Source organism: Phoenix dactylifera, unplaced genomic scaffold (genome assembly GCF_009389715.1).
Source record: "Phoenix dactylifera cultivar Barhee BC4 unplaced genomic scaffold, palm_55x_up_171113_PBpolish2nd_filt_p 000664F, whole genome shotgun sequence".
Classification (NCBI taxonomy): domain Eukaryota; kingdom Viridiplantae; phylum Streptophyta; class Magnoliopsida; order Arecales; family Arecaceae; genus Phoenix; species Phoenix dactylifera.
The window spans coordinates 152,533-179,497 of NW_024068051.1; the positions used below are offsets into that span (position 1 = coordinate 152,533).

Genomic DNA, 26,965 nt, shown 5'->3' on the forward strand with positions numbered 1-26,965 from the left:
TCGCGTTCTCCGCGTATTCGCTGTTCTGAAAAGGCGGATCGGGGCGCCCTTTCCCTCCCACATTGCCCAGCCCAAATCTCTCTCTCTCTCTCTCTCTCTCTCTCTCTCTCTCTCTCTCTCTCTTTCTCTCTCTCTCTCCTCCAACGGAGGGCGGCTTGCGAGAAGGTTAGTGTCTGAAAGCAGAGAAGATCCTGCTGTATTTTTGGATTATGTATGATCGATTTCCTCTGACAAGTTCAAATTTTTAAGATCTCGAAGCATGCTTTTTCTAAATTGGGTGACTTTCAAACCCTAGGCTCTTGTCGTGGGTCAGGTATACGTTTGCGTCACCTTTTTTTTTTTCCGGATGTTTCGATCGATGAGGTTTCTGGCTCATATCGAGGTTCTTTGATCGGTTTCCCTTTTGTTTTCAGTGGGAATGGTCGAATCGGGCGTTGCGTTTGGATTGGCAGGCAACTGGAAAACAAAATCTTCTTTTTTTTGGGTGTTTATGCTTATTTACGTTTTTAAGTGAATCGGGCTTTGCGAAAAATGGGTTCTTTTGCGATTATTTGAAAGTCCATGCTAAAAATTGGATATTGAGGCAACTTTCTGCGCATCTGCCTTATTCAATCCTGGGTTTTTTTTTGTGGAAAATCGATTTTTTTAATGTGATAATCTCTAGATCCGTCCTAAAAATTAGATTTCGAGCCAAGAATTTTGAAATGTGATTGCTCCCTTAGCATTTCAATTTTGTGCCGTGATGGTTATATGGCCTTATTTCTTTTCTTTTATTTCTTTTTCTTTCCATGTTTTCAATAGCCAAACTGAACTCTAATGTCCTTTGTTTTCTAAAAGTACTTCTTGTGTTTTAGCAGTGTTACTGTTTTGTGGAAGAAATCTTGTATTTGAGAACCCAGAAAAAATTGTGCACAATGAGTGATGGTGGTTCCCAAGATGTGGTTCCTCGCAACCAGGCTGTTTTTGGTGATATAACCAATGTTTGTGGCAAGAGGCCGTTGTCATTGGAGTCAGAAAAAAATGATGCTGAGAACAAGATTGGGAGGTATCAGGGCACTCAGCGGACTGGTTTTAGGAATGCTGATTTTGGAAGAAAGTTACGTGAAATGGTGGAGGATGTTACTGCCAGGAAGGTCAACACTGGTCCTGCATCTGAAATGTGTGAAAATGTGGTAGACCACAAGGGCAAGGGTGTCTCCTTTGATGATGCTAAACAACCCTGTCAAGAGGGTCATAAAAGGGATGGTACAGATTCCGTGAGACATACACCTGAAATGGATCATGGTAAATCTTCTGCTTCAAATTTTAGCAATTTGAATATTGTTACTTCGAAGGGAAACAATGTTGATGGTGGTGAATGTTTGACTGAAGACCAGTCGGAAGAATCAGGCCTTTTAGAATGCTTGATGCCGTTTGGGTCATTGGATTTCAAAATGGCTAACATGGAGGGATTTTTAAATGCCAATGCTGCTTCAAATGTTGGATCAAGCATTAATGATGAAGGCAGCATGGGCTCAGAAAAATCTTGTGCTTGTTCTTTCTGTCTCAAAGGTAGGTCCATGATCCCTGCCTTTGTTAAGCAAGATCTGGGGACACTATATTAAAGTTACAATACAGTTGTAGGAGCAAAATGAATAGAATATTCAGCTTTTTGGTTTATTAAGTGTCTGACTGTATTTGTATCATGCATATGCCATTTGGGCAGCTGCTTATATGTGGACAGATCTTCATTACCAGGATACCAGAGGCCGGCTTGCTGGTAAGCTTGTGTCAGATATTGCTTGAATTCCAAAATATCTTGAGTGGTCGTCAATACTTCACAATTACTCTAGCAGGAAACGTGCATTTATGCTAATGCAGACTTTTGCTGCTTTTCATAAATTTCCTTTATTTAGCATTGAAGAAGAGCAAAAGGCTCGCTAGGTCTTTAGAAGCAAGGTGCTATGGTCATGATTATACTTCCAAAACTGCTCGAGACAACTCAAAAAAATCTACAGAGATAGAGTTTGAGCTCATGCAGCGCTGGAGATCACTTTTCCTTCATACAGAAAATGTCCTTGTGCGTGAGACTGCACATCTGGTGAGTCACTCAGATGCATCTACCTTTTGATTTGCTTTTTTGTTTATCGAGTTTTTGTTGATAATGACTTTAGGAAGTAACCCATGTAAATTTGCTGAAGGCTTTAAATAAATTAAGAGGGTTGGGTGAATCACAGACTAATTGGAAAAAGGAAGACCTACAGATTTTATATAAATTAACAAAGCCAAATGGATTCCTGGCTACTTGTATGATTGACAGCTCACTGGAATGGGAATCCAGAACTTAGCTTGCTATTCTACAACCCACTCATAAGATTTCTATTTGAACTTCTTGTAGATTGTTATCTGACAGAGTCACGAGCTTCCAGGATGTAAATTTTTGGCTGATACCCTTTGCAACATTAAGCTCTTATACCTAGCACTTCAATGCCACTAGAAAGAAAAACGAAAATGCTTTTTTAAATATACCAAATTTTTTAATTGTTGGCTACTGCTTTGTTTAACCCAAAAGTTCTCCAAGTTGTATTTGTTAAGGATGTTTTGCTGGGCATTCTCGTATATGAAGGAGTGTGCAACTATTTGTTAAACAGAAGCAAAAGAAATAAAGAGGACTTTAAGAAACATCAAACTATTTACCAGGCCCTGGTTCACAAAATAACATAGAGAATTGTTGCCTTCAGAAGTTACTTTGATAGAGAGGCTTAGTGCTGATTCTTATAATTGGAGAATAAGATGTTTGTTTAGTTTGAAAAGCATAGTTGAAGATGGTTTCTCTTAAAATTGTAGAAAATCATTAGGAGAACTGCAGGGCAATATTTGGGTTATCCCTTGTAAATTTGGAGGTTTTTAAGTACAAGTAGGCAGAGATGGACTTACAGGTTGTTGAAGAAGTCTGAAAATCTGAAATAGAAATTCATCTGGCGTTATAACATCTTCACAAAACTAATTTGGTGTCTAAAGTAAATTCTAACTCAAATAATTTTCTTGATCTGTTGATTCTGTCCATAGCTGTTACTTCCGAAAGTATTGGAATTCATATTTGTGTTGCTTTAATTGAATGGTAAGTTGGACTGATAATGGTTGAAATTAAATAACTTGAAATTATGTGTAAGTAAAACAATCATGAAATGAATTGTTTAATAACTAAAATTGGAGCATCCTATATGATGCACTAAGAATTACTTGATATGGATTTCACCACTCACTTCATCACATCCATTTTTTTGTATCAGAAGATATATGAAACACTTTCTCAATGAACTTCCTTGTGCTCTTATTTTGCTTATAAGCCTGATGTCTTTACGGTATAAGGCTAGAAGCAGCAGTCATCATATTTTTGGGGGTGTACTTGGGTTCCATATTTATATTTGCTCAGTTCTAAATAATCTCCAAAACTGTAGAGATTCTGTTCTTAGTGTTTCAAAACATTCTAGATGGTAGATGGGCCACCAAGAGGATATCCAATATCTGGTCAAGTGCCCTGAGGCTAAGGAGATCTCCAACTAAGCAATGTAAGGGGTTAGGTAAAATGAGCTTAAAGAGTAAGTTTAGGAGATTGGTTATTGTGTTATGGACATTAGATCCATGAAGTTTTTTCAGAGAATATGCTTAGTGGGTTGGGTGTAGGTGTATTGGACATTGGAGTTTGTTTGAGGCATAAGTGGCTCCGATTGCCTATGTCCCTTTCCTGGGAGTAGATAACCTATATATAGGGTTGGAAATGGATTGGGCTAGGCCTAGCCATACCCCTACCTAAGCCCGACTAGATTTTTTTTTTCGAGCTTCAGGCCGGGCTTAGGCTCCAATTTTTTTTTGAAAAACCCAAGCTTGGGGGCCTGACCTAAATTGGATTGGGCCAGCTCAAATTTGTGGAGTGGAATGTTGTCCATTGAGTCACAAATGGCTTTCTTATTGATAATTCAGAGTTTTCATCATTTTCAGATGTCTTGAATCACATCCAACTATTATGCCTTCAGAAGATTCTATTGAGGCTTGAAAACACCATTATTCAATAGTTGTGAGCCCAAAGATTTAAGGAAGGATGATGAAGGGTTTGAGACTTGTTTGGGTCTGAATTTGGGCTCCATTTCGGGCCTTGTTCGGGCTTTGGCTCGGGCCGGGCCAATGATATACCGAGCTCGGCCGGAAAAACAAATGGGCTCTATATTTAATCCCAAACATGGCCTGAAATTTCTCAGGCCTAGCCCGTAGTCGGACATGAAGTCGGCCCGGCCCGATGGGCCCATTTCTAGCCCTACCTTTATAGGCTCGTCAGGCTTTAGTTTAGGCTCTTTGGTGGCCACCTAAGTAAGGTGGAGTCTAAGTAGCTCATCTAAGTGTTTGTTGCAGTGATCTTTATTGTGAATGAAGAAAGAACTCAGTTTTCCATATGCACAACCCTTTTAAAGTAGACTTGGTTCTATTGACAAAATTTGAAGCCAATAAAGTGCCTCCTTGCCATGTGTTTTTTTTATAGTGATTTGATGGTTGTATTGTAAAAGCTGGTTATTACCTTATGAAATAATTTGGCAAAACAATGTTCTATGTTCCCTCAAATTTAAAATGAACCTATCATAATGGTTTGAACATTATTTTAGTAGTTTCCAGCCCTTGAATTATGTACAGGATGGCAGGTTGTGAAAGATTATATAGAAAGAGTTGGAGTCACTAGAGGCTCCTCGAAACTAACCCTTGTTATCCACGAAACAAAGAAAGTAAGTAAGAAAGAAAGAAAAAGGAAGGAAAGAAAGAAAAGAAAAGTAATCCTTATGATCCAAATGGAGTGGGGTGATGTGGCAAGTTTGGAAAAGAGGGAGAGAGAACAAATTTTCTTCTGTCTTTTCTCTTAGAAAAAGAGAAAAACTCTCTCTTCGACCAAGGATACCAACTGCAATGAGGGCAGGATTACAAAAGGTTGCTAGATGTGAAAGATCACGAAGTAAGAATAAGAAATAAGATAGGAGTTAAAGAATTCAACAAACCAACTTTGGCCTATAATCATTTGCAACATTTGGGTTAACTTTGACTTTGTCATCTAGTTTTCTTAATCACTATGTTAGTACCTTACTTCATCAACCTTGTCAACCTGTAAGCAATGCTGCTTTCGCGTCATTGACTAAATGGTTGACTTGGTAAGCTGTGTTATCTCTTAAGGCTTTCTTATAGGTAAACCACATTCCCATTACTTTCAATCTTGGGGTCCTTGTTTTTTAATGCAGCTTATATGGTCATGGTCAGGCCTGTGCTTTATGTGGCTCCTCTTGGTAGTCCCGTTGTTCTCTAATTTACATGCTTAAGTCACTTCCATGTGTGGTGCACATCAAGTTAGATTGACCAATTTTCTTGTTGACCCATTTGTAGTTAGGTCTGCTCAATTTTCTTGTTGAACTCAGGAACGAAAATCTTGGCATGATTCGTTCGTTTGAACCAGGTTACAGCAGTAATTTTGTTTACATGTTAGCCTGATTGTCACTATTTCTGCTATAGTTTATTATTTGTATGTATTTGCATGCATATGATATTCCAGTCTCCATTACTGTGTATTTTGTCTAGGTAAGCATGCGCATATGATGTGGTATCATTGTCTATGTATGTAAGCCAAGTCTGCTACTGTATTTACAATTAACTGTTGTATTTTAAATTGGATAATTTGTCAATAACATCCTCAGGACATGTGAGTAGTGCAATTAATCCAAAATTGACCTCTTAATTTAGGAAAGTAAATGACTTTCTTGTCCATTCCCTTTCTAATCACGAACAAAACATTTTATCTATATTCACCTCTCTGGCATCTCCCTTTCCCATGAACATCTTTTATTGCATGCTCGGTAAGGCAAAGACTAATGGGGGATGCTGGGTGAATTAAGAGTCATAAAGCAGACCCCAGAAGTTGGGATAGTGCTTGCTTATTATGGTTTGAAGAGTTGTGTTGTTTTGATTTCTTTTGAACTCTGCAGTTCTTTGTCCAAGTGCCCAAGGTTCAGTCTGGCATATGATGATGGCAATGACTGACTAAGAAATTTCACTCAAAAATGACATGCTGTGTGTATGGCAGTTGGTCTGAGAAAGGCAGCCTGTATGGTGCCAGATAATGGAGGAGCAATAGGAAACTAAGCTATGTTGGCGATTCATTTTTCTGAGTGAGATATCTTAATTATGCTAAAATTGCCGACGGATATAGTTATCATCTGCTTAATAAAGGGCAGTACTGCTAGAGTTTTTCCTTTTCTCCACTATTTGAATTATGTTTTTTTTCTTGTATTAAAGATAGAGTAGGTGACATTGGAGATTGTTTCCATCCTTAAATTCTTCACTAGATATGAATATTTTGTTTTCTGTATGACAGCATTCTGCTCTTCTTAGGCTAAAGGAACTGAGGGAGAATTGCAAGAGAAATTTGGAGGTCACTAGCATGGTACGTTCTGAGAAGTGATTACCGTACGTTGCTTCTGAGGTATCATCTGCAAGTTGTTTGTCCAGGTGTAGTTCATAGAATGCTATTTGGAAGGAGATGTTTGTTGAAAATGAGAGGGTTAATTAAGATTTAAAATTTTCCACCTGCAAATGGTACCTTCATGTGTAGAAAATTCACAGCCAGTCATTTGATATTTCCTGCAATTATGATTAGCAGATGATATTACTGAGTTGAACTAAATTCCTGTTCTTCATTTATTACACCACAACTTCTACTTTTGTAATCAATTTGGTGTTTCGATGTAAATCAGAAAAGTTCTGTTGCATGGTAAATAGTGTACCTTTTCTGATAGAATAATCACGTTCCAATATTTGAAAAGCTCTATCAGTGCCTTATCGAACTTGGAGCAATTTTTATATTTGTTAGTTTAATGATACTCTGAGCAAATCACATTCCTGGTCATTAGGTCATCAGCTGCCAGCTTAATAAAACGTAATCTTGCACTTCCACTGAAGATGATTTTCCCCAAAGAGACCTTTAACTTCTATCATGGACACAAGCTCCCATCACCTGCTGTTAGATATCTACAGCACCACCAATAAGATATATTGTAAATTCATCATAGACATCATTCCATCTAGACATCCAATATTTACCCTTGTCCACAACGAAAGCCTTACCTTGTAAAAAGCTTAAGGTTCTTGTTTGTGTCAAGATTGCTTCAGAGTTTCGTTGAATCCCAGCAGATGCTTCTGGAGGGACTGGCCTTATGAAATTGATAAATGTTTTTTCAGAACTGCCTTTTTTGTATCTACTATTTTCCACCAAGAGATGATTTTTCTTTTTTCAGATTTAATATCTTTTATAATAGGTTGATGGGTATTAAAATCTAGTATTTGTGTTCATCAATGCTGTTCCGTATTCTTTCTGCAATCATTTCTCTGCTAACTTGCTCTTTTCTCTTAATAAAAAGCATTTTAATTTATATAAGACTGCTTTATCAAGGAGCCAATGATGTGAACTCACGTATGTATGATTAGTAATGGATTGAATTTTTTGTATCTAAAACTCCATCATGTCAACTTATTGAATGGTGTCTTGGAGCAGTCTAAATCTTAATCTGTTTTTAGGAGCCTTCTGATGTTGAGCTATAGCAAATGAGTTTTAGTTCAGCAAAAAAGTGCATGTTACTATAGTGAAGAAGAGATGAAGTTGAAACGCATAAACATGAATTATACATGGAAAAGATCTCAAAATAATCAGTAATAATTTATTTATTCCATACATGTGTGGAACTGTCTTTCTATCTTGGTTGTTCAACTCTAGTTACCATGACAATCTGATTCCTGTGTTATGTTCTTGCAACTCTACAATTTCAATATTTGTTTCGAAGCTACGGGCCTGTTTCTCGGATGTAATAGGGGTGGAATAGGCAACTTATTCCACCCTATTCCTCCCAATGACACTACTGCATCCACTGGAGTGGCCTATTCTCTGACGCAGTCTTATTCCACCCTATTCCTCCCAATGACACTACTGCATCCACTGGACTAGCCTATTCTCTGATACATAGTCACATACCATATTTGTTGTTGGAGGGACTAGGCCATTCCACCTGATGAGGGGTTGAATTGCTATGCCCATGTCTAAGGCCCTTCCTTATTCCACCTGGTTTCCCTCAAGCTCTCTCCCAAGCCCTTCCTGTATTGTTGTTCCATCCTCGGTTTCAGCTCTCTTCCGGGTCCTTGACGGTTGCTGTTCTTCGTAAAAGTCACCTATTTCAGTGCTTTTAGAGCTCCAACAGTTGCCTGGGCTTCTCAGCCATCAGTTTTGACAAGGGATACACCTTGAGGGAGGCTCAAGTCGAAACCTACCTGCCCAACTTGGGTTGGGGCTTTATAAAGTTGTGTTGGGATTGTGTTCAAAAATACTAATTCAACCTCAAGAAGGGTTGGGTTAAAGTCTGACCTTCAATTCAACATGAACTGTATCCTAACGCCACATCAAACAACCTGACCTGACTGTAACCCAATGTGGCCGACATCATCTGCTATATATGTGAATAAATAATTCATATTTATGTTTCACATAAAATATTTGTTTGTTTGTGTAATCATAATTTTAATCTTGTTAAATTATGTGTAAGTTTGCTATTGAAATGAATAATTGGGGTCTCAGTTCAACAAATATTAATCCAATAAAAATATCCGAACTTTCTTTCCTATCTTAAAATTCTCATTCAATTCAATTAAATCTAGCTAACATTGCACAACCAAATTGACCCACCTGAGCCAGCTAACCAAAACCAATTGGGATTTAGTTTGAGATGTGGTCGGGTTAGGTTTGGTTAGAGAATCCTCAACCGGAGATCAGGTTGGTCTAGGTTTGGGAGAATTATACGCTAGTTTAGGTTAGAGTTTATTCCCAATCCCATCCAATTCATTTGAGTTGCAGCCCTAATTTTGACACCGCTCCTAGTGGAGACGACAAGCCCTAATACCGGCCAGACGATATACACATCGGAACCTAACTTAATTTAAAATCATAAATCATTTAAATTTTAAACTTAATTATTTATATAATTGTTTTCTCCCGCTAATTATTTCATATGAAGTTCAACCTCACACTTCATTCTTAACGAGTTGAATAAATGAAGACCTAATGAAATCACCTCTCCATTTCCCCAATCTCTCTGTGTGCGTGTGCGAGAGAGAGAGAGGGAGACTCCAAATTGTTTAAATGTCATGGTGGAGAAGCACATGACCGAATAAAGTGAAGCTACAGTGGCACCAAACTTAACTTCTTGCCAAACCTTCACAGTAGGCCCAGCCAGGACCAAATATATTACGATTAACAAAGGAAAAGAAAACAAAGGATGCACAGGAAAGAAGGGAACTGTCTCTGCGCAGTCCCATCCTAAGATTAACATGCGCAATAGTTTTTAAGATTCTCACCCACTTCCCCGGCACCAGCAGGCCCATGCACTCCCCATGCATCAAGGAAGATGTCGCTACTCATCTCCGCATCATTTTCTAAATTGGCGATATCATCGTTACCATTTCAGTAAAACCGCCAATCAAATCCACCATTAATCATTGGTCATTGAGGTGTATTCTCAAGAACTCTATATCTACCTCTATAACAATAGGAGCATGGTTTGGTAATATACCAATATAGCCACTATTAGTCGATAAAATACTTTTTCTCAATCCTAAATCCTAAATAATTCGATTAGGAGTCAGCACATAAAAATTTAAGGTCATTTCTTACGGCGTTTTGAAATTGGAACTAATAAATTATAAGACGGATCGCAGCGCAGAAAGTCATCTTAGTGCATATTGGACTTTAGGATTGGTTTACACCTGCTAAAATACTCATCGAACAAGGTTATGAGTCAAACATGTATCTCAAAGTTGGCCATTGTTTATACTCTGTTGAAGGAAAAAAAACAAAAAAAAAGGTATGACATCGTGTTATTTTCTTGTCTAAATTGCCCGCATATGTGGCATGATTTCTCGCTAAATATTTATTTCTTGGTTAACTTGGTTTCAATGAAGAAAAGTGTATCACAGATTCACAACATACATCATTTTCCAGTCCCGTGGATCCTCACCGGCGTTTGATGAATTTCGGCTCCCGTGTATCAAGGCTTGCATCAAGGCGGCCATCTTCCCTCCTGTCTATTTATTACGCTATATATATATTGGAATATCTTTGTTGCCATGCGGAGAAAAGTGGACTGGTGACTGATTTCTTGTCACATAAATTAAACTGCTTCTCCATGACTCCAAAGCAACATCTTTGTTTATATAATATTAAAGTTGGCCTGACTCTTGAAAAATGAGAAGGACCATGATAACGTTGGAAGAGGGCGAGAATTATGGGCCAAAATCTAAGTAACACATTGCTATGGCATGATGGAGAGGAATGGGGAAAGGCTCTTGGGATGGAGAAAATATTGGTTGGATCGAATCCATCAGCTTGGCGGTGGACCGGTCTAACTACAAACCGATTGTGGTCCACTGCTGAGCTGATGGATCTGCTCCAACTAATAATCTCATTTTTGGACGGGCCTGAATTTTGCGACGCCCTGCCCCTTTATGCTGGGAGTAGGCTTCGATCTGAGAACTATTCAGTTATGCGGAAAGGACATTAGTTGGTTGATTATGGTTAGGCTGTTTTTGCTTGTGAACAGGTTGCTGACCATGGATACCATATTTTTTAGCTCAAATCTCGGGGACTTTCTAAAATGATCTAAAATCCTCTGTCCCAGTTCCAGTTAGGTCAAAATTGGCCGATTATTGAGACTTATCTCTAATTATGCTGGACTTAAATTTGTTGAGTTTTGACCTAACGTAACGTAATCAAAACAAAGTCCTCATAAAATGTATCTTTATTGTGTATGATTTATGTTGGAACAAACTGTATTTGGACCTAATGTTTGTGGACCCTCATTGCATTGACTATTAACTAACAAACAGGTTAACATGTTGCCGGAAATATACCTAACTCGTTTTCTTGCTCATTTCCATTTATCACCACAAGCCAGATTTTGAAGCCTATATAGCCCCCACACTGTTTCATCGACCCTGAGACCGAATTCGAATCCCTATACCCCTAGTAAGCTTATCTCCACTTCTCCATCACCATTGAAAAAGTATTCTTAACTTTCTTTTTTTTTTTCCTGTTTTCTGATGCAAAATATGATAAGCCTTGCATTGATTAAAAAAAAAAAAATCACGCCCCAAAGCCGGGACATAACACGATCGTGCTGCCGAAGGATACAGTCCATGACAATACGAAGCCAACATTACATTTAGTTTTCAAATCTATCTCAAATATAATAGAATAAATAGGAATCTAATTTTATTATCTATTAAATGCAACCAATACCGGTTCGGAGCATCTAAAAAATCCAAATATAAATCCATAATCCTCAATATTCAGAAAATCATTAACTACAAATTCATAGTTAATTTAAAATACTATTTTTTTTATAAAATTGTCAAGCTTACTGGCACGAACTCCAAGCCTGGATCATCCTTTGTTCCTATCGACCCTATTCGTCTGAAGAAAAAAATAAAATAAAAATAGAGATATATGAGCGACACAGCTCGGTAAGTAAATTTTACTCTATTTTATCGAATGAAGCATAAGTTTTTTCATGCCAATGCATTATTTAAGAAAAATAATAGATATTACAAAATAAAATATTTCATAGTACAGTATACTAAAACAACCAATTATGTATGCATAAATTATTCAAATTTCATAAACATGGTTTCAAGTTCATTTTGCAAATAAATTTATAAATCATCCTTCTGTTATTTAGCCATATCATAATTCAAAATATTGCTCACATATATTCATGCTATGGTCATTGATCCCGTGACATGGCCTATATTCATAATCGACAAAGATTCTTCTTATGTATACCAACTTTATATTTGTTGGCGAGGGCCTATATTCGTATAGATGCTAACTCCGAATATCGATTTTCCAAATTCTAGGGATCATATAAAACTATCTTTGAGCCTTCAGAAAACTTATATTTTTTTCTTAAAACGTATATATATATAGATAAAAATAGTAAATGACATGATCGGGGTCGTCTTTCATAACAAAGCTATTTTCATTAAAACATTCATAAACTATTTTTCATAATAATTATAATTTTTATAACACTTATGCTGATCCGTAATTTTAAGAAAAAAATGATATTTTCAAAAGTAAATTTTATGCATAGAAAGCATGATATTTTGAAAAATAATAAAGAGTGTAAGATATACTAAACCTATTTAAAAATATTAAAAGCAAAATTAATCTTTATTCAATGACTTAAATAAAATTAAAATAATAAAAAAAAGATTAGCCGAAGATGGCATTCGATAATTCTGGGTGGGTCAAGCCTGAGCGACTCAATCAATAAATCATAGGAAATGGACTCGATCAGGGCCAACGTCGTTCAATAAAATTCATCAGCAATGGGTTAGATGGACACTTGACAGCGTCGGAGTAATCTATTTAGTAGGCAACCTGGGCACTAGGGCGATTTAAAGTCTCTTTGTAGGGATCAACTCAAGTTTGTAAAACAGGTCGATGGGACCTCTGGGATCCATGGAGCTATTTAGAGAGAGAAAGATGGAGAAGAGATAAAGTAGAGAGAGAATAAATAAGAGAGGAGGATGGGAGGCGAGCTAGTGGTTACTATGGTCGTGTTCTGGTGAGGTAGCAATAGACGGCGGTGGCAGGGGTGGCTGATGGTGGCAGCCGACTGGCTGAATTCAACCCATAAACAGGGCCAAATAGGATGATTCTTAGCTTGGTTGTACTCGAATGCCAGCCCCCTTATCGGCATCTGGAGGTCGGGCTCCGACCAAGGATGAAGGTAGGGATGCCAGGCAACTCAACCAAGCCCTCAGCATCAAGAAACGGTGGGATGGGTGGCCCAAAAAGAAGAAAAACTTCGGTCATAAATAGGGAAAGTTTGTCCGTGATTAGTTCGGCAATTCATCGGCCAGATTCAAGGTGGAGCAGTGGCCGAACAATTGGAGAAAGGAAGAGAGAAAGCTTGCCTTGCCTCTAGCGGGCTCTCTCGGCCGAATCGACGGCAAATCCTCTTGTATTTCCCATAGAATACTTAGAGATCTAAACCTCTAATGGAAAAACTCCCAAGGTTGATGCCAAAGGAGTAAGGAAGAAACTCTTTTATAGGTTAAGATCGGCTCAAACATAGAAGGATTTCGGTCGTCTTTAGTTTCCTCCTCCTCGTGGGATCGGAGAAAGAAGGGGACTCATGTTCGGAGTCCAATTTCTTCTGCTCCCACATGTACAGGTGGTGTGATCCATTACTCATGTGAGCTTGTAGCCCAAATCATGTGTAGGTTGGTCAATGAACTAAGCCCCCACACAAATTATGATCCTATTACTCATATTCAACAAAACTTTGCAAAATATTACATATTGTCACCAAGAGCAGTAACAATCTCTACCGCTCCTTTCCTCTCTTTTTTTTTCAACTCAAAAATTGGATGATCATTACCTTTTTATTTTTTTTTATTTTTTACTTCAAGCGACTGCCGTGGTGGTTGGTTGAATGAACAACCACCACTTTTAGAGTTCCATTAATATAAGAAGAGAAAAAAATATGTTTCATGTGTCATTATAATATGATGAGGAGTCTCTTAAACTGTTACAAGAGCTATTACTTTTAAACAGTAACAACCCTTCTATTCACAGTAACCCATCCCCCCCCCCCCCCCCCCCCCCCCCAAAAAAAATAATAATAATAATAATAAAAAATAACAAAATTCTTGTTTAATAGGAAAAAGAAAAGAATATGTTTGAGTAGAGCTCGCTTAATCTCACCGTTGGTGAGACCAGTCTGGTCAAGTTTGGACCATGGCGGGAAGCATGACATCGGTATGCAAACAAATCCATATGGGCCGTGGTCCAAACGCTCCTCCTTTTCTCCCCCTTCGGCCTTCGCCCCCAAAAGCAGGGAAAAACTTCCTCTTGATCCCCAAAAATACCCCCATTAAACTTACCCCGGGAACCTCATAATATCTCATATCCCATGGGCATTTTTGTCATTCTAATGCGGTAGCGAGACCTTCTCACAGTCCTCTCTCTCATGACTTCTACGACGACGTATTTCCGTGACTTCCTCTACCTTCTCCCTCTTCTTCCTCTCGTTGGCTATATAACTACCACCAACCTCTCATACCTCCATAGCAGCCCCTCATATCTCCATAGCACCAATAACACTAGGACTAAAGGATGGGAATTCCTAGAGAGTTTCATTGCCTTCTTTTCTCTGTTCTTCTGTTACCTTCCTTGGTCCTTTCAGTAGACCCACCATTTGCTTGTGATCTCTCAACCCCATCCACCAAGTCCTTTACCTTCTGTGAAACAACATTACCCATTGACAAAAGAGTGGATGATCTCATCTCACGCTTAACCTTGGAAGAGAAGATATCTCAACTCGGTGATAGCGCCCCTTCGATCCCCCGGCTCGGCGTGCCAGCCTATGAATGGTGGTCTGAGTCACTTCATGGGGTATCGAATTGGGGACGTGGCATGCACTTCATCGGCCCCATTCGCACTGCAACAAGCTTCCCTCAAGTCATACTCACTGCAGCATCCTTCAATCCCCAGATTTGGTATCAAATCGGGCAGGTTCGCCCTTTATACCGTTTGGTCTGATGTAGTTCTTGATCTCATGCTTTCAGTGAATGCCATTGCTATAGAGGGATCGATATCCTCATTGTCTGAATCCTATCGAAATCAAAGTCTGGTAAACTATATGATCATTAATGCAGCTTGTTGTTGCTATTGGAAGTGAAGGTACCGACTGAATTAATGTTGTTAATCAAGAAAGCTTGCAAGCAATACCGGTCTCTGTCTTGTAAACTTTGGAGGCCATTGAAAGTAGTTTAGTTCTTAATATGAATATTATTGCTTCAGATTTATAAATGTTATTGTATCAACACTTGCGCTGAAAAGAATCTGAAACTTGGTGGTGTCGAAGCATGGTTAGTTTAAAACTTGTTACTGCTATAAATCATTTCAGCACTTGCCTGCAAACAAGAATTTGATCATGAGTAATTCTATATTCTTATTGCATTTGACGTTTCCTGTTATCGAAGCTTGGACGGCTCGAAATGTTGGGTAAATTTATAACTAGTGTGAATGTTAGTTGCTGTATAAGTGCAGATGCTTGTAGTCCCTCTCACAACATTAAGAAAGATTGTCATCATGAGGGTTTTTTGCTTTTCTTTTTTGGTTTTCTCATACTGTCCTGTTACATTTCAAGGTTATCGGAACCGAGGCCCGGGCGATTTACAACAATGGCCAGGCACAAGGGTTAACATTCTGGGCGCCAAACGTCAATATATTCAGGGATCCCAGATGGGGAAGAGGCCAGGAGACTCCTGGTGAGGACCCGGTGACGGCAAGCAAGTATGCAGCCTCTTTTGTCAGGGGATTGCAGGGTGATTCCTTCGAAGGGGGAAGCTCTGCAGAGCTCAAGGCTTCAGCTTGCTGCAAGCACTACACTGCATATGACATGGATAATTGGGGTGGAAAATCTCGATTCACATTCGATGCCATCGTAAGTAGCGAGCAGTAAGGTCTGTTGTGATTGGAGGACAATTTAGTTCACTTTGATTAGTTTCTTTGATGTTCAGGTTTCAGCTCAGGATTTGGAGGACACTTACCAGCCTCCTTTCAAAAGCTGTGTTGAAGAAGGTAGAGCAAGTTGTATCATGTGCTCATACAATAGCGTCAATGGAGTCCCAACATGTGCTGATTCCAATCTCTTGTCAAAAACAGCAAGAGACTCTTGGGGGTTATATGGGTAAGACATTAAGCACAAAGATAAGAAGCTAACTCAAGCAAAATTTGGCCTCTGAGCTGATCATTACTCTGTAGCTCTGGCTTTCCATTGCCACTCATTTGTCTTCTTTATAGGTCCTAATAAGTGGGACCTTGCACCTACTTGCTTAGCTAAATATAACCTTAATATCATGAAAAATGAAGTAGCTTTATGTTTTTGTGGGAAACAAGGGTATCCTATAACGTAGCATGTTATTCTTGGGATGAGACTGAATCCTCCCCTAATGACTTCGTTGTTGGGAGGTTGAAATATTCTTTCACTTGGCTTGTTGGATGTTCCTCTCTATTGCTCTTATTGACATCTTCACAATTCCCATTACCAGCTACTAACGTTTCTTTCTTTGTTCTTTTTTTTTTGATCAGATACATTGCCTCGGACTGTGATGCAGTTGCCACCATCCGTGATGCTCATGTCTATGCTAAAACTCCAGAAGATGCAGTTGGAGATGCTCTCAAAGCTGGTACGAAGTGTTTAGAACTTATACCAGCCAAATTCAATTGAAGAAATATTTGCAACTCCTTAAAAGCAAGATCAGCTTTTGGATTTGAAAATATCTTCTTTTATTCTTGTTTTATGTATAACACTAAAGTAAATTGAAGAACACAATCTAATTAGAGAATATACCAGCCAAATTCCATCAATGATTTTGTAAAAAAAATCTTTCAGCTCCTTAAAATCAAATCATGCATTTAGATAACATATATATGTATATATATGTTTTCGTATTTACGGTTTAAGAACAGGGACTCATAAAGCTTTAATACTGGAGGTATAAGCATGCATCATAAGTTTCAGTAACCAAGTACACGGCCATAAAACAACATAATTTTCCCACACTAGCCACAGGAGAAAGGAAAGAATCCATAATGCTGCATTGGTGAAAGTAACTATATTCTTGTGGCCAGGGTAGTAAATTAGACTATGATTGTGTTGGGCAACAAATGATGATGTCAAACATTGCTTGTTTACCTTGAAACGGCCAGGTCTATCTATGAGAGTCATTTCTCAGTCATTCACTGCTCTCCCTATGAAAAAATCTCATATTTTTTCACAATTCATTAACATCAGAAACTTTTTGCAATTCATCAACATAATGGGTTACTCACTGAATAATTCAAAACTTCAAAAAAAAATTCAGGATTGGATTTGGACTGTGGCAACTACGTGCAAGAATATGCTATGTCTGCTGTCCAACAAGGAAAACTATCCGAAGAGGACATAAACCGCGCTCTCCGCAACCTGATCTCCACCAGAATGAGGCTGGGGCTCTTCAATGGAAATCCAGCATCCCAGCTCTATAGCAATATAGCTCCAAACCAAGTCTGCACACAAAAGCATCAGGACCTGGCCCTGGAAGCAGCCAGAGATGGCATCGTTCTGCTGAAGAACTCTATCAACACCCTTCCTTTGTCTAGATCGAAAGTTACATCCCTCGGCGTGATTGGCCCGAATGCGAACAGTGTTATGAAACTTATTGGTAACTATGCCGGGCCTCCATGCAAATACATCACTCCACTTCAAGTGCTGCAGAGCTATGTTAAGGACACCAGATACTTATCTGGGTGTGACACTGCTGCTTGTAATCCAAGTTCAGTCAGTGAAGCAGTCCAATTGGCAAGCTCAGTAGACTATGTGGTTATGTTCATGGGGTTGGATCAAGATCAGGAGAGGGAGGGGCTTGACAGAGTGAACTTGGTTCTCCCGGGAATGCAGCAAAGCCTCATCACCAGCGTGGCAAGAGCGGCAAAAAGGCCTGTGATCTTGGTGCTGTTATGTGGAGGTCCGGTAGATATCACATTTGCCAAGTATGAAGAGAAAATTGGAAGCATCTTGTGGGCTGGTTATCCTGGTGAGGCTGGTGGACTGGCCATTGCACAGGTTATTTTTGGAGAACATAACCCAGGTAAGACTTTCTAGTTTCTGCTTTGCTTATGCTATTCCTTAATCTTGGTAGTCATAGCTATACCACAAGAACTTCATGATTAAATTCTTGAGAGTATCCACCTGTTACCTCTGTTGAGAACATAAAATTAACTTGAGAGTACTCTTTTTTTATGGGAGAATGTGGAACTCATTCTGTACAAGATTATAGTCTGAAAATTCGACAGCAGGTTACGAATCTATGATCTCGTACACCTGTCCAGACCTCTTAGGACTATATCTTATGATCAATACCTCATGCTAACTCTAAAAAAATGCTGATTGGTTAGCTAGAATTGAGAAGAAGTTTTTTTTTTTTTTTTTTTAAAAAAAAATATGTTAAAGCCACTTGGAAGAATGGCAAGAATGCATCGTAAGCTACACAGAAGGTGAAGCATCTTTGCTGATATCCCAATAAAAATTAGAAAAAAAGGAAAATATTACAGCTTGGAGTTGATGAAAGAAAGCATTAATTTTTAAATTTTAATGGATTTTTGAGGATTACATTTAAACTTCACCCATGTTTCTAACAATCCAAACTTTTTAGACTTTTAAATATATTTTTTAGTAATTAAACTAGCTACCTCCATGTTAAGTGATTTGGTTTACTATTCTGATGCAGGGGGGAAATTGCCAGTCACTTGGTATCCACAGTCATTTACAAGTGTCCCCATGACCAACATGAGGATGAGAGCTGACCCTGCCTCTGGATATCCAGGCCGCACCTATCGATTCTACACCGGCAAAACTGTGTTCGATTTTGGTTACGGCCTCAGCTTCTCCAATTATTCTTATCAATTTAGTGCTGAATCTGAGAACACAATCTACATGAACAAATTGATCAGTCTCGGCGCATTCAAGATGTCGGATACTCTAAGTTACAACATCACAAGTATGGACTCTGAAGCATGCGAGAAACTCAAGTTCTCAACAGTTGTTGGAGTTAAAAACCATGGACCAATGGATGGAAAGCATCCAGTGTTGCTTTTCCTGCGCTGGCCTAATGTCCTGCATGGGAGACCTATGAAACAATTGATAGGATTTCAAAGCGTGCACCTGAAGGCAGGGGAAAGAACTGATGTTAAATTTGTTGTGAGCCCATGCAAGCACCTCAGCCGAACCAACATAGATGGCGCAAAGGTGTTGGACCAGGGATCTCATTTCTTGGTGACTGGAAAGAAGGAATATCAGATCAGCATCATGGCATGAACTGCTTGTGAGATGGTTCGCAAGCTCAGAGATTTGCATTCTTCTTATAAGAAGAAAAACCTTAAAAATATTTAGACCCTTCAAGGTGTAGCTCATGGAAATGCGCTAAAGAGTTCTCTTCCAAACTAGCGTCCAAATGAAAAATAAATGATGTCTTAGTGAAGCACCTCCCTTTTAGAAAAGGCTTTTTGTAGTGAGCTTTAGAGCATAGCATGTCACAGAGAGAATGTTTCTTTCAGAGATTTTAAGAAATCCATGCAGTGCACAATTAGTTTCTCTTTCAGTGTATGAGTCAATGCTTTATATCTTGTCTTGGTATTATTTTCTATTTTTAGGGGGCCTTGGCGATAAGATTGCTTCATTGTGACTTGGGTGAGCTTTTATGCTCATGGGGATAAGGCTGTGTACAACTAACCCTCCACAACCCTGCACGGATCGAAAGCCTTGTGCAATGGGGCATCCTTTTACGAGCATTGGCATACCGGGCTTCAATTGTTACGAGTCATTTTATGATTTTCTCGAAGATTTTAGTTTTCCCTTCTACATTAATGTTAACAAACTCAAAATCACTGCATGTCTTTCACAAGAAATATTCACAAGCGACAACAGGTATTGAGTATAACTCCTTTCTGAAAACCCACCTATTATTCATAATATTTGTCAAGACTTACTTTCAAATTTCAATTCTCATAAGGGTAAAAACTAAATTAATTCTCAAGAATGTTCGAGAAGGGCATGAAGGAAATGGCCAGCCAAGCTGTAAACTTTTTTGTCAAATGTTGGAACTCATTCCTTATAGAAAGCATGAAGTCTTCATGCTGAAAGCACTATTTATGTGTTTGATATCGATTCACCACAATTCGAATCAATACCTCTTGGGCATCACCTTTCTTTGATGTTCTACAGAGTTTCTTGTTAAAGTGCTTTAAGAAACTCAATGCATTGGATCACCATGCAGAGCTGCCGTCCAAACTCTTCCATATTTCTCTTTCTATTACCACTTGATGAATTCATGGCCATAGATACTACTTGTAAGAGGAAATGCTTTAACTTGGCTAGTACTTGTCTGGCTGAGAACTGTGATGATCCACTCTGATCAATTCATTTTCCATTTTCAGTTGCTTAGTAGATTGTCCTTGCATTACATATTGCCATACTCCTGTCGACTCTTCATTATAGAAGTCTAAGACTGCTAGAAGAACCTAGCAGGGCACATGATGTATTTGGTCATTCAGAGATACATAGTATTGAAATGACTTAACAAAAGAGAGCTTTATCTCTTTCAAGCTACCATTTGTTCTTGAGTAGACATCTTGTTTGAGATTGGAGTTGTACTGAGCTTGTAGGCTTGCTCACCAGATTTAGGCTCCAAAGAAGAGCAACTGCAGATGATTCCAGTGAGGGTGTTAGGGTCCAAAGTATTATCAAAGAGTGCTCCTCTCATAATATCCCCTTCTCTTCAAGGAGGTTCGCTTGCACGAAGATAAGCCAGCCTTATCTTGAGTTAAGCACATCATCAAGCCTGATGGTATGTCTACGCTTTGATCGCAATCTCTTTAAGAAATTTTTAGGGTTTCTATTTTTTTTTCTTCAAAACCTATGCTTCTATTATATATTTTGATAATTAGATCTTAAGTTTTGATCTGCTTTTCTTGCATGCAATGATGCATGATCCAGCCCAATTTTGGGTTATTATGTTTTTATAATTGAATTTTAGGCTTTGGTAAGCTTTTATTGATGGAATAATTAATCTTAAATCATACCTTGATTCGCTAAATCCATCTTGGATTGAACTCTGAGATGCGTGCGCAGCAACTGAGATTGCTCTGATCTGGACAAAGATTAGCGTGATCTGGACAGAAATTAGCGAAAGATCTTCTGGAGAGAGAGCTCTTAATGCATGTATTAGAGAAGGGGTCTGACAGGCTATTTATAGCCCTCTCCAGGGACCAAACGCCGTGATTAGTTACACCTGTGAAAAGTCACCCCCCATCAAGGCAACCTTTCACTGCCGTGCAATTACCTTAATGCCCGTGTGATTATCAGGATTTACGAAATTCAAGGGACACTTGTCAAATGTGGGTTTTAATTAAACGGGATCAGGGTTTAATTAAAACGGGATCCAACATTCTCCCACTTGGACCATATTGACGTCATTTGTCAATGTGGGCCACAACTTGACGAGATCCCAACATTCTCCCACTTGGACCATATTGACAAGTGAAATATCCTTAGCACTTGAATGTTATAATCTTTATACGCGTGTTCTTTCTATCCTGATATCAATTTGGGCAAACTTTATGTTTGATTACTTTGAGAATAATAATACGAACCATGGCGGAAATAATACTTATTTGATCGGCGTATAACCTTCCATGATCACTATATTACTAAATCATCATAACCAAACCCTTATGAATGAACTTCTCATAAAATCCATTCTTTGGTCACCATTTCTGCTACCATAATATGCATAAACCACATGAATTCATTAAAGCAGAAAATATAATAAATGTGATTTACAACCATCTGAAATGTGCACAATAATACATCAATTAATTTATACAAAAAAGGCCCATTTGACTGACATGCTCCTTATGCAATCCCGGGGTTATTGCTTTGGTCAAAGGATCTGCCAACATAAGCACAGTATTGATGTATTGAACTGAAACTTTATAGTCATCACATTTTTCTTTTATAACAAGATATTTCACCTCCATGTGCTTATTTCCATTGGATATCTTGTTATTCTTTATTGAGGAAACTGCTGCTAAATTATCACAATATAACTTTATGGGCCTTGAAATAGTGTCCACGATCTGTAGGCCTGTGATAAAGTTCCTCAACCAAATAGCCTGTGTAACTGCATCATAGCATGCTAATAACTCAGCCTCCATTGTTGAAGCAACTGTTATCTTTTGCTTCGAACTCTTCCACGAGACTGCACCACCAGCTAGTAGAAAGATATAACCTGATGTTGATTTTCTACTATCTGGACATCTCGCAAAGTCTGAGTCTGAGTATCCAACTATCTCCAAAAGATCGGATTTGTTGTATGTGAGCATATGATCTTGAGTTCCTTGAAGATATCTTAATACTTTCTTTGCAGCTTTCCAATGTTCCATTCCTGGATTAGCTTGAAATCTCCCCAGTAATCCCACAACATATGCTATATCAGGTCTGGTACAGACTTGAGCATACATTAAAGTCCCAATTAGTGAAGCATATGGAAATGCTTTCATATGCTCCCTTTCAATTTCATTCCTCGGAGATTGTGATTGGCTCAACTTTTCACCTTTAGTAATAGGCACTGGGCTTGGTTTGGAATTTTCTATACCAAATCTCTCCAACATTTTCTTAATGTAGGCTTTTTGAGATAGACAAACTTTTTTCTTAGATCTATCTCTATGAACCTCAATGCCGATGACATATGAGGCTTCACCCATATCCTTCATATCAAAATTACTGGAGAGAAATTGCTTAGTCTCTCTAAGCAATGCCAAATCACTGCTAGCAAGCAAAATGTCATCTACATATAGGACTAGAAAAATAAATCGACTCCCACTGATCTTAAGATAAATACATCTATCAACAACGTTTTCTACAAAGCCAAATGTAGAAATGACGTTATTGAACTTAAGATACCACTGTCGGGATGATTGCTTGAGTCCATATATAGACTTATTTAGCTTGCAAACTTTTTGACTCTGACCTTCTGAAACAAAACCTTCAGGTTGTTTCATGTAAACTTCTTCCTCTAAATCTCCATTAAGAAATGCAGTTCTCACATCCATTTGGTGCAGCTCTAAGTCAAAATGAGCCACCAAAGCCATAATTATCCTTAAAGAATCCTTCTTTGAAACTGGAGAGAAGGTTTCATGATAATCAATACCCTCCTTTTGAGTAAATCCTTTGGCAACAAGTCTGGCCTTATGTCGCTCTACCTTGCCTTTGGAGTCTCTTTTGGTTTTAAAAACCCATTTGCAGCGTACTGCAGTAGCTCCAGGAGGTAGTTCAACTAGATTCCAAACATTATTTTTAGCCATAGAATCTATCTCATCTTTCATAGCATCTAGCCATTTGGAGGAATTTACTGAACTTATGGCTTGTGAGAAATTTATTGGATCATCTATATTCCCTATGTCATAATCGCTTTCTTGAAGGTATACTATATAATCTGGTGGAATTGGAGATCTCCTTACCCTTGATGACCTTCTTAAAGTTGCTTCTTGATCCACTGGTTCTATAGGTGGAGGAGCAACATTCTCAGTGATAATTGGCACAGATTCAAGTGGAACATTAATAGTAGACTCATCCTCCTCCAAATCATTATCAATGATAGGTGGAGGAATCATTGGCTGCTTATTTGAATCTTGCACATCATACGGAGTTTGCTTATCCTCAAAATTAATTTCTTGAGGTTTTATACTCCCACTGATTTGGTCATTTTCAAGAAATCTAGCATTTCTTGTCTCCACAATCCTCAAAGTATGATTAGGACAGTAAAATCTGTATCCCTTGGACTTTTCTGGATAACCAATAAAATAACAACTAATGGTTCTAAAGTCCAACTTTTTCTCTTGTGGGTTGTACACCCTTGCCTCAGCTTGACACCCCCAAATGTGTAGATGTCTTAAACTAGGTTTCCTACCTGTCCAAACTTCATAGGGTGTTTTTGGGATAGCTTTAGTAGGAACCCTGTTTAGAATATACGCAGCGGTTTTTAAGGCATCACCCCACAGAGAAATTGGAAGAGTTGAGAGACTAATCATACTTCTTACCATCTCCATTAATGTTCGGTTTCTTCTTTCCGCAACTCCATTTTGATCAGGAGTACCAGGCATAGTGTATTGTGCAACTATACCTTGCTCTTGAAAAAATCGAGCAAATGGACCTAAATGTTGTCCAGTTTCAGTATACCTACCGTAGTATTCACCACCTCTATCTGATCTCACAACTTTAATCTTTTTATCAAGTTGTAACTCTACCTCTGTTTTGAAAAGCTTAAAGGCATTTAATGCCTCAGCCTTGTCATACAACAAGTAGAGATACCCATAGCGTGAGTAATCATCAATAAAGGTGATAAAAGATTTATGACCAGTAAAACATGGGGTCGAAAAGGGCCCACATATATCTGTATGTATGACATCCAATAAATATTTGCTTCTTATAGCACCTTTCTTAAACTTGTTAGTCTGCTTTCCCTTGATGCAGTCTAAACAAGTTTCAAAATCACCATAGTCAAGAGTTGGTAAAATTCCATCATTTACTAATCTCTTGATTCTTTTATGGAGATATGGCCTAATCTTCGGTGCCATAACATAGAGGAATTTTCATTTATTATGCTACGTTTTAATCCATAATGATCTTTATTTTGCAGGGATAAAAGGGATAGCTCAAAGGATGTATCAAGGTCTAATTTGAATAGACCATCCTCTAACAAGCAATTACCAACAATAATATTATTCAAGGAAAGGTTTACAAAAGACCGTCCAAATAAAATGGTATATCCAAAGGAAACAAGTTTCGAAATAGATATTAGGTTTCTAGAAAATCTAGGTACATAAAAGGTATTTTCTAGGTACAAAATATGGCCAGTCTTTAAGGTTAATTTGAACGTTCCAACAACTTCCACATGTGAACGCATCTTATTTCCCATTATGATGCTTCGCTCACTTTCCGTTGGAATTCTTTTGTTCAATAATCCCTGCAAAGTTTTACATATATGGATAGTAGCACCAGAGTCAATCCACCATGTGTTATGAGGTACATCAATAAAATTTGATTCATAACACACTAAGGAAAGAGAAGTACCTTTCTTTTCGAGCCATTTCTTGTACTTGATGCAGTCCTTTTTCAAATGTCCCTGTTTCCTACAGAAGAAGCACTTATTTGCCTTTTATCAGTCACTTTGGCTGACACTTTCATTTTCTTCTTCTTAACAGGAATATGATGACTGGTACCGCCGACCTCTTTATGTCCTTTTCCCTTATGAGAGGTGAGATAAACACTCTCTTGCCTCTCTTGTTTTATTCTCTGCTCTTCATCAACACACATGGCTAGAAGTTGATTCATAGTCCATTTTTCTGTATGTGTGTTGTATGAGATCTTAAATGGTGCATATTCCATAGGCAGAGAATTAAGAACAAAGTGTACAAGAAAAGTCTCTGACATGTCTACTTCCAATGATTTTAATTGGGCAGCGATGTCACGTAATTCCATAATGTGTTCGCGTATGCCACCATTATCATTATACTTCAAGGAAGCAAACCTTGATATTAAGGTGCTGGCTAGGGCTTTCTTTGAACTCACAAATTGCTCTTCTACTGCTGTTAAGAATTCTTTTGCAGTTTTGCAATCAAGAATTGAACCCCTTATCTTTCTGGAGATATGATTTTGTATGAGTAAAAGACTTAAGCGGTTTGACCGTTCCCACCTCTCATACAACTTTTTCTCCTCTGGCGTAGTTTCCTCTGTGGGGACAGGTGGCATGTCCTCACGAAGTGCCAGATCAATATCCATGCACCCTAAAGTAAATGTCAGTCTTTCTTTCCATTCCGAGAAATTTGAACCATTAAGTATTGGGATGCATGATGTGGATTGTGAAAAAACTGTCGGAAACAAAGCTGCAAAACATATGCTTACTATCAATATGCATGCTATAATTATGCTAAAATCTTATCTAAATCACTAACCCATATTAGCAATTTAGTGAGTGAATCAAAATTAACTTTACATGATTTACCCCTTTACGATAAAACTAATGCATTAAGTATGATATTTAATGAACTTTAATATATCTAGTTAGAAAAATCCAAAGAATAACAGCCAGATCAGCTCCAGATCGGTGGTGGAGCACTAGGCTCACTTAAGTACCAGCCTTTCTTAGGCACGTATGCCTTTTTGACAAGCTTTTCTTAGACACCGTTATTCAATGGATAAAATTTTACTAGATATTGTTCAATATTAATAAAGAATTCAAGGCCTTTGGGCAACAAAATTTCATCATAAATATCATACTAATAACATTATTTCATCCCATCATTAACTTTGTATAATGATTTTCCTTTGGGGCCAGTTCATTATATATGATGCAAATATTCAATTTCATGAGATGATGATAAAAAGACTCTTTATTGATTAAATTAAACTAAAGCATTCTAAAATTTATGGGATGCTTTGGCTCGTCACCACAAATATATAAAAATTTAATCATTTATATATCTTTTCCTACATAAGATGCTTTGGCTCGTCTCATGCATATATCATCCTTTTATCATGAAAAATATGAATAATTTAAACAATCATGTATCATCATAAGAAAGCATATAAATTGATCATTTATGTAATAAATTCATTACAGAGACCAATATGTAATAATCAGTGTACCGTTCTGTAATGAAGCCTAAGTACAGGGATCAAATAAATATACTTTAGGACCTTTCTGTAATTTAACTTTCGGCTGGGGACCATAGATGAATTTCGGAATCCCCTTGTTCAGAATAACATATTGTCAGGGGTTTCTTTGCAAAACTCACAGTTTAGTCAAAAGGATTCGGGTTTCGGGTTGTGGGTCGAAACCCAATAACCCGGAACCTGTTAATCCCTTCACCTTTTTTTTTTTTTTTAATTAACCGGATTCGGATTGCGGGTTTAGAAAACCCGAAACCCAACACTATTCATCTTCTTCCCCAAACGAAAAGAGGAGAAGGGGGCCAAAACCAGTGGCCCTTTCTCTCCTAAACGACGGCGGCGCAACCGCCGCCGCCGCCCATAGGCATGGCCGCAGGCCGCGGGGCGGCCACAAGGCGGGGCCGGAGGCCGGGGGTCGGCCGCGGGGTGCGGCCGCAGCCCGCGGTCGTGGGCCGCAGGCCGTGCTGCGGGCGCCGTGGGTGGCGCGGCTGGCGCCGTTGGCAGTGGCCGGGGCCGTTTAGCGGCGGGCCGCAGGCCATGGCGGCCGATTTTTTTTTTTTTTCCTTCGCCCG

The 26,965-nt window shown here is 38.5% G+C and overlaps 3 protein-coding genes across 5 annotated transcripts; 2 read left to right on the top strand and 1 right to left on the bottom strand.

Annotated features, from left to right (window-relative positions):
• LOC103720314 lies at nucleotides 1-7,621 on the top strand. Of its 3 annotated transcripts, XM_039119943.1 has the most exons (6): nucleotides 4-165; nucleotides 858-1,284; nucleotides 1,372-1,551; nucleotides 1,706-1,759; nucleotides 1,896-2,080; nucleotides 6,386-6,786. In XM_039119943.1, exons 2-6 carry the CDS (start codon nucleotides 915-917, stop codon nucleotides 6,470-6,472), a joined length of 876 nt encoding a protein of 291 aa, XP_038975871.1. In that variant the 5' UTR covers nucleotides 4-165; nucleotides 858-914; the 3' UTR covers nucleotides 6,473-6,786. The 3 variants fall into 3 exon arrangements, with proteins under 3 accessions (XP_038975870.1, XP_038975871.1, XP_038975869.1); XM_039119942.1 differs by having other exon boundaries at nucleotides 1-165; nucleotides 858-1,551; nucleotides 6,403-7,621; XM_039119941.1 differs by having other exon boundaries at nucleotides 858-1,551.
• A 6,547-nt stretch (nucleotides 7,622-14,168) lies between these two features.
• LOC103720323 (probable beta-D-xylosidase 7) lies at nucleotides 14,169-19,263 on the top strand. The gene is made up of 6 exons (XM_008809967.4): nucleotides 14,169-14,632; nucleotides 15,270-15,566; nucleotides 15,643-15,812; nucleotides 16,214-16,311; nucleotides 16,990-17,754; nucleotides 18,394-19,263. The coding sequence occupies exons 1-6, from the start codon at nucleotides 14,234-14,236 to the stop codon at nucleotides 18,978-18,980; spliced, it is 2,316 nt and encodes a 771-aa protein (XP_008808189.2). The 5' UTR covers nucleotides 14,169-14,233; the 3' UTR covers nucleotides 18,981-19,263.
• A 5,573-nt stretch (nucleotides 19,264-24,836) lies between these two features.
• Nucleotides 24,837-25,502, bottom strand: LOC120106849. The gene has a single exon (XM_039119950.1). It carries the CDS (start codon nucleotides 25,500-25,502, stop codon nucleotides 24,837-24,839), a length of 666 nt encoding a protein of 221 aa, XP_038975878.1.
• Between the last annotated feature and the right edge of the window lie 1,463 nt (nucleotides 25,503-26,965).

Excerpts from the sequence above, each read along its gene's own strand:
- LOC103720314 (XM_039119941.1), top strand. The coding sequence starts at position 915 with ATGAGTGATGGTGGTTCCCAAGATGTGGTTCCTCGCAACCAGGCTGTT. Across the intron at positions 1,552-1,705 it reads TTGTTCTTTCTGTCTCAAAG|CTGCTTATATGTGGACAGAT; the intron begins GTAGGTCCATGA and ends CCATTTGGGCAG. Across the intron at positions 2,081-6,385 it reads TGCGTGAGACTGCACATCTG|CATTCTGCTCTTCTTAGGCT; the intron begins GTGAGTCACTCA and ends TCTGTATGACAG.
- LOC103720323 (XM_008809967.4), top strand. The coding sequence starts at position 14,234 with ATGGGAATTCCTAGAGAGTTTCATTGCCTTCTTTTCTCTGTTCTTCTG. Across the intron at positions 16,312-16,989 it reads TGGAGATGCTCTCAAAGCTG|GATTGGATTTGGACTGTGGC; the intron begins GTACGAAGTGTT and ends AAAAAAATTCAG. Across the intron at positions 17,755-18,393 it reads TTTTGGAGAACATAACCCAG|GGGGGAAATTGCCAGTCACT; the intron begins GTAAGACTTTCT and ends ATTCTGATGCAG.
- LOC120106849 (XM_039119950.1), bottom strand. The coding sequence starts at position 25,502 with ATGGATATTGATCTGGCACTTCGTGAGGACATGCCACCTGTCCCCACA.